At 34.7% G+C, this 13945-nt stretch overlaps 1 protein-coding gene across 1 annotated transcript; it reads left to right on the top strand.

Moving 5' to 3' along the window:
• The first annotated feature begins 229 nt into the window (after nt 1-229).
• Nucleotides 230-8141, top strand: LOC123622607 (ankyrin repeat domain-containing protein 26-like). Its single transcript, XM_045529107.1, has 4 exons — nt 230-416; nt 1413-1650; nt 6798-6843; nt 8034-8141. The coding sequence occupies exons 1-4, from the start codon at nt 325-327 to the stop codon at nt 8084-8086; spliced, it is 429 nt and encodes a 142-aa protein (XP_045385063.1). The 5' UTR covers nt 230-324; the 3' UTR covers nt 8087-8141.
• The last annotated feature ends 5804 nt before the right edge of the window (nt 8142-13945 follow it).

Here is a 13945-nt window from a genome sequence, read left to right as displayed (position 1 = left end):
GAACTATGATCTGGCCACTGCACTCCAGCTGCAGTGACAGAGACACTATCTCTAAAAGTAGAAATAAATAAATAAAAGACAGATACTGTCTCTAAAAATATAAATAAACAAACAAAATAAAATAGCTCTCTGATTCAAAAGTAAAGGAAACCAATATACAGGAATTGTTCAGGTTAAAGGGTACTAAAAATGTATCCTTTTTATGTGTTTTAGTCACAAGCGGCATCTGAAGAATACCTAGAACAGTTAAAAGAGGATCATGTGGCTTCAATAAGAAGTCAGACAGAAGTGACAATTAAAAATCTGGAATCTGAAATCTCCAACATGAAATTTTCTCAAGGAGAAGTGGAAAAGTATAAGCCCCTGTATCAAGGAGAATTAAAAGCTAGGAAATATTTGTTGAAGAAAGCAAAAAAGTAAGTCAAAATATGGAATAGAAAATAAATTAAGATCATTAATTTGCCTTGAAAGCATGCTTTTTAGTGAGATAGATTCATGAGATTAGTGGGAAGTGAAAGCTAACTAGATAACAGAATTTTGGAAAACAATGTTAATAAATGAACTATCTTTAAAAATGGTAGTCCAGGGCAGTTTATGACTCTCCCTCTTTTTTGGTTATATATGGCATTTTCCCCCTTAATATTCTCGTGTAGTTAACCTTACCTAATAGTCTTTCCTCGAAGTATTTTTCAAGCCTTATAACTTGGTATTATTGTTATACAATTGCTTGTCACCATTCTCCTCATAGAAATATTACGAGTTTAACTGCTTTTTGGAAGATTACAACTTAAACTGAAAAAATAAAGGAGTATGACTACTCTTGGCACATTTTGACATTCAGTAAATTAACTTCTTTACATTGGTTTACTAAATACAATTATTTCTACCTTTTTTAGGGATAATCCTTTTATGATATATATTTAAAGAGTACAACATGATGTTTGGATATATTTGTACATGGAGAAATGGCTATTATAGTCAAGCAAACTAACACATTCATAATGTTCATTATCCCTTACCCTTTAAATACAAGTATTTCTAATGGCATCCTCAAGAATCTTATAAATAGAGCCATTCCAGGAGGCAGCAAGTGTTACCTGTTAAGCCATACATCATTGATAGAGATTTCTCTCCCCTCCTTGCTTTATTTGAATTACTTATTTTGTAGAAATTCTCCTATTTATATATATAAATATATATATAAACACACACTATACACACACACACACACACACACACACACTTCTGTAGAACAATTGTAAAACTATAACTGCATGCAATAGGCATGCTGTGACACATTTTCACAGTTAAAACACTATTTAATGGGACATTCCATTTACTCTTATGGTAATTTTTTAAAAAAATGCAATCATTTAGGAAAAAATGAAATACTAAACATTTGTCTTTTGCAGTTTTCACAGAACTCCTAAGCGACTAGCAGTGTCCAGTCGCAATCTTGTTGAGGAGACACGGGGGACTGGAACTTGCTTTCCCACTCGAGCTATGAAGACGGGCACAGAATCACCTTCTGTTGGAACTGTTCATAATGGCTTAGGTCTTCACAGAGAGTTTTCTTCAAGAGAAAACTCAACGTTCTTTTCCTCATTCCCATGGACTTCAGATGCCAACTTGGAGACCTACTTGACTGAGGTTAGTTATATTGTCTTCTTTCCTTTGGGTTTCAGATTTCTGATATAATTCTTGTTTCTTATTTGGTGAAATACTGTGTTGTTAAAATGACCTATGCATGATAAATAAAGGTCATAATTATCTGTGTTAATAAACAGAGGAAAGTGAAAAATTTCCATTTTCTTCAAGTCCCTGCAGCTGTCATCTTCAAGAGATACCTGTATATTAACATTATTCAATATATGGAACTAAAATGACACATTTGAAATTTCTTTAAAAGCAGCATTTAAGTTAGATTTTAGAGACTGAATCTTATTGCCTAATAACTAAAGGTATATTGAGAGATGCTTTGGCTTACTTTCTAGTTGATTTTAGTTTGGCTATTGTTCATAACACTTTTAAAGTTTTTTGTACCATCTTGAATTTTCCACCCTTAATCACAAGTCAATGATTGCCATCCAAGCACTTAACCACAAATAGATGTTTATTATTAAAAGCAATCCAAGATAAATAAGTTTGAGGAATTAAATAAACCTATAGTATTTAGATTAGTTTTTAAATTAAAATATTTGTCATTTTCTACATAAAAGTATATCTTTAATTGCTATGTTACTTATAGCATTTTTATCTTGATTACTGTAAAATTAGGCTATTGATGGGCAATTTCACAGCACTTTTTCAATACTTAAATCAAGCAAATATTTGAATTTTTTAATTCAGGGTATTATGGGGGTACAAACATTTTGGTTACATGTAATGCATTTGCCTCACCCAAGTGAGGGCTACAAGCATGTCCTTTCCCCATAACGGTGTGTTCCACTTCTGTTAGTTGTGGATTCCCCCCCAGCCCCAGTCCCCCACCTGATTGGCACCCAATGAGTATTACTGCCATGTGAACACCTTAGTATTCCAATTCGATGGCGAGTACATGTGGTGCATGTTTTTCCATCCTTGTGATACCTCACTTTGAAGGATGGGCTCAATCTCTATCCAGGATAGTATAAGAGGTGCTAGTTCACCATTGTTTTCTGTAGTTGAGTAGTATCCCACGGTATATATACACCACATTTTATTAATCCACTCATGTGTTGATGGGCACTTGGGTTGTTTCCACTTCTTGGCAATTGTGAATTGTGCTACTATAAATATTTGAATGCAGATGTCTTTATTGTAGAATGTCTTTTGTTCCTTTGGATAGATGCTCAGTAGTGGGATTGCTGGGTCAAATGGTATTTCTATTTTTGGCTCTTTGAGGTGTCTCCAAATTACTTTCAACAGGGGTTGTACTAATTTGCAGTCCCACCAGCAGTGTATGAATGTTCTTATCTCTCCGCATCCACGCCAGCATTTGTTATTTTGGGCCATTCTCACTAGAGTTAGGTGATATCTCATTGTGGTTTTGATTTGCGTTTCCCTAATGATTAGAGTTGTTCAGCACTTTTTTAATATGTTTGCTGGCCATTAGTCTGCCTTCCTTTGAAAAGTTTCTGTTCATGTCCTTTCCTCATTCATCGATGGGGTTGTTTGATTTTTTTCTTGTTGATTTTCTTAAGTTCTATATAGATTCTTCTTATCAGCCCTCTATTGGATGTGTAGAAAGCAAATATTTTCTCCCATTGTGTAGAATGTCTGTTCGTTCTAATGATAGTTTCCTTGGCTGTGCAGAAGCATTTTAATCTGATCAGGTCCCATTTGTTTATTTTTGTTGCTGCTACGATTGCTTTGGGGGTCTTCCTCATAAATTCTTTACCTAGGCTGGTGTCTAAAAGAGTCTTCCCAATATTTTCTTCAAGGATTCTTAAGGTTTCATGTCTCAGGTTTAAGTCTGTTATCTGTCATGAGTTGATTTATGTGAGAGGTGGGGATCTAGTTTCAGTCTTCTGTATGTGGATATCCACTTTTGCCAGCACCAGCTATTGAATAGAGATTCTTTTCCCCAATGTATATTTTGTCTGCTTTGTCAAAGACTAGATGACAATATGAGGATGGTTTTATATCTAGGATCTCCATCCTATTCCAAAGGTCTCTATCTCTGTTCCTGTGCCAGTACCATGCTGTTTTTGTTAGTATAGTCTTGTAATAAAGTTTGAAGTCTGGCAGACTGATGCCTCCCAATTTATTCTTTTTGCTTGAGATTGCTTTGGCTATACAAGGTCTTCTCTGGTTCCAGAAGAAACAGAGAATTATTTTTTCTAAATCTGTAAAGAATGATGGCAGAATTTGGATAGGGATTGCATTAATTCTGTAGATCACTTTAGGTAGAATGGACATTTTAACAATATTGATTCTGCCAATCCAGAAGCATGGTAGGCATTTCCACGTGTTTAGATCCTCTACAATTTCTTTTCTCACTGTTTCGTAGTTCTCCCGATACATGTCTCTCATCTCCTTCCTTAAATATATTCTAAATATTTAACTTTCTTTGATGCTGTTGTGAAAGGTGTTGGGTCTTTGATTTGATTTTCAGCTTGACTGTTATTGGCATTTATGAATACCGCTGATTTGTGTCCATTAATTTTGTATACTGAGACTGAATTCGTTTATCAATTCCAGGAGTCTCTTGGTTGAATCCTTGGGATTTTCTAGATATAATAGTATATCATCAGCAAAGAGTCAGAGTTTGACGTCTTCTGCCCCCATTCAGATGCCTTTCATTCCCCTCTCTTGTCTGATAGCTCTGGCAAGGACTTCCAGCACTCTGTTGAATAGAAGTGGAGACAGTGGGCAACTTTGTCTGGTTCCTGTTCTAAGCGGGAATGCTTCAGTGTTTCCCCATTGGGTGTGATATTGGCTGTGGGTTTATCATATATAGCCTTAATAATTTTAGGGAATGTCCCATCTATGCCTATTTTGTTAAGGATTTTTATCATAAAAGTGTGCTGGATTTTGTCAAATGCTTTTTCTCCATCTATTTGGAGAATTATATGGTCTTTGAATATGGTTTCTATTCCCCCGTGTATATTATTGTCTGCTTTGTCAAAGATCAGATGGTTGTATGTGGATGGTATTATATCTCGGTTCTCTGTTCTGTCCCATTGGTCTGTGTCTCTATTTTTGTGCCAATACCTTGCTGTTTTGGTTACCATAGCCTTATAGTTTGAAGTCTGATAATATGATGCCTCTGGATTTCTTCTTTTTGCTTAAGATTGCCTTGACTACTTTGACTCTTTTCTGGTCCCAAACAAAGTGTAGAATTATTTTTTCTAGATCTGTGAAATATGACATTGGTATTTTGATGGGGATTGCATTGAATCTATAATCAACGTGAAATGTGTGGACATTTTAACAATGTTTCTACTGATCCTATGAACGTGTTATGTTTTTCCATTTGTTTAAGTCATCTGCAGTTTCTTCCCTCAGTGCTTCATAGTTCTCCTTGTAGAGATCTTTCACCTCCTTGTTTAAGTAAGTACATTTGTAGGTATTTTATTTTCTTTGTAGCTATTGCAAATGGTACTGAGTCTCTGATTTGACTCTCAGCTTGACTTGTTGCTGTATAGGAATGCTCCTGATTTGTATACATTGATTTTGTAACCTGTGACTTTGCTGAATTTAATTATCAATTCCAGGCATCTCTTGGTGGTGGAGTCTTTGGGGTTTTCTAGATATAAGATCATGCCGTCACCACAGTGGAATAATACTAGAAATCAACTCCAAGAGAAACACTCAATTCTACACAAAGTCATGGAAATTAAACAACCTGCTACTGAACGATCATTGGGTGAATAATAAAATTAAGACTCAAGTCAAAAGATTCCTCAAAATGAATGACAAAGGGGACCCCAGCTCTCAAAAACTACGGGATTCAGCAAAAGCAGTCCTATGGGCAAAAGTCATAGTCTTAAATGCCTACATCAAAATGACAGAAAGATCACAAATTAACAATCTAACACCAAGCCTCAAGGAATCAGAAAATGAAAAGCAAACCAAATGCAAAGGCAGCAGAAGAAAAGAAATAACTACTGTCAGGGCAGAACTAAATAAAATGGAAAGCAAATTAAAAACAAAGTATCAATGAAACAAAAAATTGGTTCTTTGAAAAGATAAGCAAAATTGATAGCTCTCTTTCTAGATTAACCAGGAATAGAAGAGAGTGGACCCAAATAAGCTCAGTCAGAAATGAAAAAGGAGGTATTACAATGGATACCACAGAAATTTAAGGCCAAAAATGTCATCTGCAAATACTATGAAAATTTGTATGCACATAAACTTGAAAACATAGAGGAAATGGACAAATTACTAGAAACACACAACCTCTCAGACTCAATCAGGAAGAAACAGATCTCCTGAACAGACCATTAACAAGCAATTAGATTAAAGCAGTAGTAAACAATCTCACAACAACAACAACAAAAAGCACCGGACCAGATGGAATCACAGCTGAATTTTACTAGACCTACCAAGAAGAACAATTAACTCTACTCCATAAATTATTCCATAATATTGAGAAGGAGGGAATCCTCCCCAACTCATTCTACAAATCCAGTATCACCTTCATACCAAAGCCAGGAAAGGACAGAACAAAAAAAGAAGACTACAAGCCAATAGCCCTTATGAATACAGATGCAAAAATCCTCAAGAAAATACTAGAAAAAACTAAATTCACCAGCACTTCAAGAAAATAATCCTGCATGACCAAGTGGACTTCATCCCAGGGATGCAAGGATGGTTCAACATATATAAAATCAATAAATGTGATTCACCACATAGAAGGAAAAACAAAGACTATATGATCATCTCAAGAGAGATAGAAATTTTATTTTAAGGGAAAATTCATTAAAATGAAAAACTCTTCACACTTTTATAAACAGCAGGGTTTTGCTAAGAATTACAAAATAACAGATTCATGCGAAAATATGACTTGAATTGCCTAACCCTTGTACTAATAAGAGAAAGTGTCACCTTTCTGAAATGATGTATACTCAATATACCAATTATTAATTTTACTTTTTATGAGATTAAGCAGCATTACACATATGTATTCTCTATTAACTAAATGTAAAATAAGTAGAGTTTTTTAATTTATGTGATTATTTTTCTATTTAAGCAATTGTGAAGTTGAGTCTAGTTTCCACAAATATTTAAAGCCACATTATGTAAGTGATATATGATTCCCATGAAAATGTCTGTGGTTTACTTAAACATTCTAAATATTTGACTTATTTCAGATGACACACAAGTTGGAACAAAATATAAGTATGGAACTACAAGAAGGTATGCTGTGAAAATGTATGAATTAAATTGGCATTAATGACTTGATTTCTGAAATTGACCGTAAATATGAAGTGGCAATCTTTTCTATTGTTTGGTTAATAGACACTACACTTCCTCTTACACACATGTAATGAAAGATGTGAAAACATTAACATTCATACTGAACAGTATTCTTATGCCACATTAATTCCACATGGCTTTAAAAAAATCTCATGAACTTTATGTGTCTTTTTTTTTTTCTGTCTCTACACTTTATTCACTGCTGTCATCCCTATGATACTGTCAGTCAGCACATGAAACAATTCTCCAAAAACCAAGGCATCATCAACTTTCTGGGATTATGTTAGTGATTTAAGGCCAAAAGACCCCAGGCTCGTGTAGTAACATTTAGCCAAGTAGTGACAGTTCATAAGCAGTCACTTGACTGGTGACATTTTAAATCAATCATTTACTTTGTCATTAGTGTACTTTCTCCCTGAGGAAAAGTTCCATATTCCTTAACATGGGAAAAACACCCATATCAACTTGGTTCTTGTCAATTTATTCAACTTCATCTCTTGCCACATACCTTAGTCTGCCCCTTTGCTCTAGCATCTCACAAACTAGACTACTTAGAATTCTACAGTGTCCCTCCTTATTGCCCCTGCTTCCTCCTCCCTTTACCTGGTACGCTTTTTCCTTGACCTTCAGCTATCAACTTGCATATCACCTCTACCAAAAAGTCTACAATACTGACACAAAACTTGGACAGATGGGCCTCCTGTGTGTTCCAGTAGTGCCCTGTTTTATACTTGTTGTGGTCTCTATGACTCTGCATGGAAGTGGCCTGTTTGTCTGTTTTTTCATGTTATATTATTGTTGAGGACAATCATATATGGACTGTATCAACCCCACCTCGTAATTCCAGTGCTTGTCATAGTACCTCAGCGTATGGTTGTTGAATAGGGAATGAAGAATGAGAAAAAACCAGAATCTCTGGTACTTACCCACAATGATAATTACTAATTCATTGTGCAACTGTGGGCAAATTATATTTAACAGTAATTTTGTATTGTCATTTTACATACATATTTCTCATTCTTTTTGATAATGATAAAGTTTTCCACTGTTTTTTACTGACTTACACTTAGTTCCTATGAAATCTTTTAGCTAAAGAATAGAATTCTTTTTCTTTTTCTTTTTCTTTTCAGGTCTTGCTGAATTAGAATCTGGATGCTCTTCTCTAGAAAAGCTTCTCCTCTAGGATCCACTGATGAGGCAGATATAAATCAAGATATACTTTGGACAGCATCATCACAATATGTGCCATTTTTTAAAAATTCTATGACCTGAAAGACTTTTAAGTGGATCTTGCAAATAAAAAGCAGTTTTACCTCCTTAGACTATAGAAATATCAGGTATTTATTTTTTATTCTTTTTTGTTATTTATTTATTTATTTATTTATTTACTTATTTATTTATTGAGACACAGACTCGCTCTGTTGCTGGGGCTAGAGTGCTGTGGCATCAGCCTAGCTCACAGCAACGTCAAACTCCTTGGCTTCAGTGATCCTCCTGCCTCAGCCTCCCAAGTAGCTGGGACTATAGGCATTCACCACCTTGCCTGGCCAATTTTTTCTATTTTTAGTTGTCTGGTTAAGTTTTTATTTTTCTATTTTTAGTAGGATGGGGTCTCACTCTTGCTCAGGCTGGTCTCAGACTCCTGAGCTCAAGTGATTCTTCTGCCTCGGCCTCCCAGAGTGCTAGGATTACAGACGTGAGCCACCATGCCTGGCCTGTCAGGTGTTTAAACAGCCAAACAACCAAATTTTCACCAATACTTGGTTAGAGTAAATTGATGGCCGATTTTTTTAATTTAATTCAGGATATTATGGGGGTACAAACATTTTGGTTACATGTTATGACTTGGCCACACTCAAACCATAATTTGAGGCATGCCTTTTCCCCTGTACAATGCTCACCATGTCCATTAGTTGTGAGTTTACCCACCCCCAAGCTCCCAATCCCTGAAGAATATTACTACCATGTGAGCACCATAGTGTTGATCACTGCGTGCCAATTTGATAGCAAGTATATGTGGTGCCCATTTGTCCATTCTTCTGATGCCTCACTTTGGAGGATGGGCTCAAGTTTATCCAGGAAAATATAAGAGGTGCTAGATCACCATCGTTTCTTATAATTGAGTAATATTCCATTGTATACATATACCAAATTTTAATAATCCACTCATGAATTGACAGGCACTTGGGTTGTTTCCACATCCTTCCAATAGTGAATTGAGCTGCCATGAACATTCGAGTGCAGATGTCTTTATTATAGAATGTCTTTTGTTCTTTTGGGTAGATGCCTAATAGTGCTATTGCTGGAGCAAACAGTATTTCTATTTTTAGCTCTTTGAGGTATCTCCAAATTCTTTTCCACAGAGGTTGCACTAATTTGCAGTCCCACCAGCAGCGTTGTATGAGTGTTCCTATCTCTCCACATCCTGGTCAGCATTTATTGCTTCGGGATTTTTTGATAAAAGCGATGGCCAATTTTTATTTTACAATTTTTATCACTATGCAGACAGATATTTCACTATACTAGACAGATACAATGATACCTGTCTAAAGCTAGTGATTGACAGATTTAGCTTTAAGGCCAGGCATGGTGGCTCACGCCTATAATCCTAGCACTCTGGGAAGCCAAGGTGGTAGAATTGCTTAAGCTCAGGAGTTGAAGGCCAGCCCGAGTGAGAGACCCCACCTCTACTAAAAATAGAAAAACTCAGACGGGTGTGGTGGCACACACTGGTAGTCCCAGCTACTTGGGAGACTGAGGCAGGAGGATCACTTGAGCTCAGGAGTCTGAGGTCGCTGTGAGCTAGGCTGACACCATGGCACTCTAGCCTGGGCAACAGAGCGAGACTGTCTCAAAACAAAAAATATTTAGCTTTAGACAGATATCATTTTGTATGCTGGTACTGTGGTCATTGTCAATGTTTGGAGGTATTACAATTGTTATAGTGCCATTAAACTTATATAATTTTAATTTTAAGCACTGATTTATATGGCTATTTTTTCCTGGAGAAATAAAGTTTACCTAATAAGTCTTTTCACTTTTTCTGTTCATTCGTCCATTCATTTGTATATTTTTAATTAATTTTTTGAAACAGTCTTAAAATTAGAGAAAAGTGCAAGTTTTAGTACAAAGAACATAAATTGCTGATGTTATGCCATCACCCTGATAATCTTAGTGAGTATTCTTACAAGTCAAGACATTCTACATAACTGCAATACAATCTTCATGATCAGAAAGTTAACATGAATACATTCTATCATGTAATCCTTAGATTCTTTTCCAGTTTTATTACTTGTCTGCAATGTCCTTTATAGCAAACAGATCCCATTTGGATGCATGGATGCATTTAGTTGTACTGTCTCTGAAAACTCTTTCAGTCTGGAACAGTTCCTCAGTCTTTCCTTGACCTTCATGACTTTGAATCCTTTGAAAGTAAAGTCCAGTAGTGCAGAATGTCACTACATTGGGTTTTTGTGATGTTTCATTATCAATTAGATTTAGATGATGTGTTTTATTAAGAGAGTGTCACAGAAGTGATCCTGTGGTCTTCTCTTTGTATCCTAGCATATGACGTACAATCTAATTTGTCCTGTTACTGGTGATGTTAGCATTGATCACTAACAGTGGCTGGTTTTGAGTTTTGAATTGCTGAACCAGCCAAGCATGATATCTTAAATAAATCTCACTTGGTCTTGTGTGTAATTCTTTTTATATACTTGATGGATTCAATTTGCTGACATTTGGGGGTGCAGATTTTATTTCTAAATCCATGAGCGATATTGGTCTGTTGATTTCTTTTTTTTTCTTTTACTATCTTTATCTGGTTTTGATGTCAGAATGATACTAGCTTCATAAAACTATTTGGGAAGTGACCTTATTCTTCTATTTTCTAGAAGAGTCTGTGTAATGTTGATGTTAATTCCTTGAATGTTTGGTAAAAATTTCCAGTGAAACCATCTAGGCCTAGAGATTTTAGAGGAGAGGGAGGTGTTTCATTACAAACTCTATTTATTTCTTTTATAGTTACAGAGCTACTGAGGCTCTCTATTTCATATTGGCTCAGTTTGGGTAATTTGTGGTTCTTCAAAAATTGTTTCATTTGTTATACCTGGTTGAGTTGATGAGCATCACATTTTTTGGTAGTATTCACAAATTATTAAAAGGGTCTGCTGTGATATTTAGTGTTTATCTCTGATATTAGTGATCCCTTTCTTCTCTCTTTTAATCTTTCTCATTCTTGCTAGAAGTTTGTTGATTTGATTTGTTTGTAATTTTTGAAGCACTAACTTCCGGTTTTATTGATTTTCCTTATTCCTTTCCTGTTTTTCCATGTCACGGGTAACTATTCTTACATTTACTGTTTCATCCTCATTCTCATTTTCAGTTTATGTTGCTCTTCTTTTTTACGGTTCTGAAGACAGGAGCTAAGACTACTGATTTGAGCTTTTCCTTTTTTTATAATGTAAAGTACTTAGTGCTACAAATATCCTACTGAGCACTAGTTAAGTGGCATTCACATAATTTCATATGTTATATTTTCATTTTCATTGAGTTTCACATATTCTGTTTCCCTTTGAGCTTTTCTTTTCAGCCCATGGCTTGCTTGGATGAGGATTGCTTAATTCTCAAGTGCTCAGAGAGTTTCTCTTGTCTTTCTCATTAATTGCTGTGTGCATTCCATTGTTTTCAGTGACTATACTTGTATGCTTTCCATTATTTTAAATATATTAGTGTTTATTTTATGACCTAAACTGTGGTCTATTTTGGTAAATTCATCATCAATTATTGAAAAAAATGTTTATTCTGCTGTTATTGGGTGTACTGTTCTGTAACTATTAACTAGTGTGGGTTGATTGCATTATTCACTTCTATTCCTGTGCTGATCTGCTGTCTAGGAGATTACTAGAGTGGGATGGTGAAGTCCTCAGCTAAAATTGTGTTTTTATCTATTTCTCTTTTCAGCTCTATCATTTTCTGCTTCTTGTATTTAAAGGCCATGTTTGGTGTATACATTTAAAAACATAATGTTACGTTTTCCTTATTTGTTGTCTTTTTCATTTTTATGTAATGTCCCTGTTTAGTAATTGTGTTTTGCTCTGAAGTCTACTTGATCTAATATTAACATACAGTTTGTTCCTTTTTATTGCTGAGTGGTATTCCATGTTATCGATATAACTGTTTATCCATCCCCCTGTTGAATGAAATCTTTATTGGTTGAGTTTAGGTATTAGTAATTATGGGTAAATCTGCTGTAATGGTTGCCTACGGCATTTTATGTGAAGTTTTTTCTTTATGTTTTGGTAAATACATAGGAGTGCAATGGTTGAACCTTAAGATAGAAATATGTTTTACTTTGTAAAATGCTGCCAAGTGGCCTTGTAAGTGGCCATATCACTTTGCATTGCCACCAGCAATGAATGAGAATCTTTGTTGCTCTACATCCTCCAAGCATTCAATATTTTCAGGGTTTTTACTGTAATGTGGTATAATGGTATCCCATAGTGGCTATAATTTGCATTTCCTTATTAATAAATAATACTGAAAGCGTTTTCATGTGTTTTTTCCCATTTATCTATTTTATTTTGAGGTATATAAGCTCGTAAATTTGCTGATTTTAAGGTGGCTTGCTTGTTATATATTGTTGAGTTTTAAGGACTTTTAAAAATATATTTTGGACAAAAACCTTTATAATACATGTGACTTTCTCATATTTTCCCAGTTTGTCTTAGATTTTTGTTTTCTTAACAGTACCTATTGTAGTGTGAACATTTTAAAATTTGATAAAATCTGCTTTTTCAATGTATATTTTATGGCTCATGCTTTTGGTGTTTTAGCTAAAAAACTCACTAACAAACCTAAAGCCATGTCTATTTTCCCCTATAATATATTACATTATTTTATATTTTTGTATTGTACACTTAGGTCTATGGTCTATTTTGAGTCCATTTTTGTAAAAGGTGTGAAATATGTATCAAGGTTCACTTTCCTGTATAGGGAGATCAGATTAATGTAGTGCCACTTATTGAAGAGTTTGTTGTTCTTTCTCCTTGAATTGTCTTTTCACCTTTAACAAAGTCAGTTTAATGTATTTCTTTGAGTTTGTTTAGGGAATCTGTATTAATTCCGTTGGTCTATGTGTCTAGCCTTTCCCCCAAACCACACTATCTTGGATACTATAGCTTAATAGCAAGCCTTATAATCAGGTAGTTTGTGTCTTCTACTTTTGTTCTATTTCAGAAGTGTTTTGGCTCTTGTAATTTTTTTGCCTTTATATATTTTAGAATTAGCTTGATGATAGGAATCTGCTAGAATTTTCATCTGTGGTGCAGTGAATCTGCAAATAGAAATGGGAGTGCTGGCTTCCTAGCAATTTTGAGACTCTGAATCCATGGGTATTTTATGCCCCTCTTTTTACTTAACTCTTCTCTTATTTGTTTCCTCCACATTTTGCAGTTTATAGCATACAGATCCTATACTACTTTCGTTAGGGTTGTTCCTAAGTACTTCATTTTTTGCTTTAATTTCAAATAGTAATTTAAACATTTTTAACTGTTCATTTATGATACCATATGGTATAATTGCATATTGTATATGTGTATGTTGTAATTGTATATTGGCCTTTGATACTAAAACATTGTTAATTGTAATCATTAGTTATAGAGGCTTTTGTAAATATGGCAGGCTTTTGATAAAACCTTTATGCTAATCACAAATAGAGTCAGTTGCATTTCTTCCTTTCTAATATGTATGCCTTTTATTTCTTATTCCTGTCTTATTGCACTGTGCACATCTTCTAATACAATACTGAATAGGAGTGACTTGATTCAAGTCTTAGGAAAATAATACTCAATCCTTGCCATTAAGTATGTAGATTGTAAAATGTCCTTTACTTGGTTAAGAAAATTCTCTTTTATTCCTAATTTGCTGATAGTTTTTATCAGAAATGGATGTTGAATTTCATTGAATGCTCTTTCTGCACCTATTGAGATTTGTGAAATAGAGTAGATTCCTTTGAATTTTTTGCCTTGTTTTTCTTGTTCAT

Source organism: Lemur catta, chromosome 17, assembly GCF_020740605.2.
Source record: "Lemur catta isolate mLemCat1 chromosome 17, mLemCat1.pri, whole genome shotgun sequence".
Lineage (NCBI taxonomy): Eukaryota > Metazoa > Chordata > Mammalia > Primates > Lemuridae > Lemur > Lemur catta.
This window is presented reverse-complemented; position numbering and strand designations above follow the sequence as displayed.

Bases quoted from the DNA above. Each gene is read 5' to 3' on its own strand.
- LOC123622607 (XM_045529107.1), top strand. From the start codon at position 325: ATGAAATTTTCTCAAGGAGAAGTGGAAAAGTATAAGCCCCTGTATCAA. The intron at 417-1,412 runs GTAAGTCAAAAT...TGTCTTTTGCAG, and splicing joins TTGTTGAAGAAAGCAAAAAA to TTTTCACAGAACTCCTAAGC. The intron at 1,651-6,797 runs GTTAGTTATATT...GACTTATTTCAG, and splicing joins TGGAGACCTACTTGACTGAG to ATGACACACAAGTTGGAACA.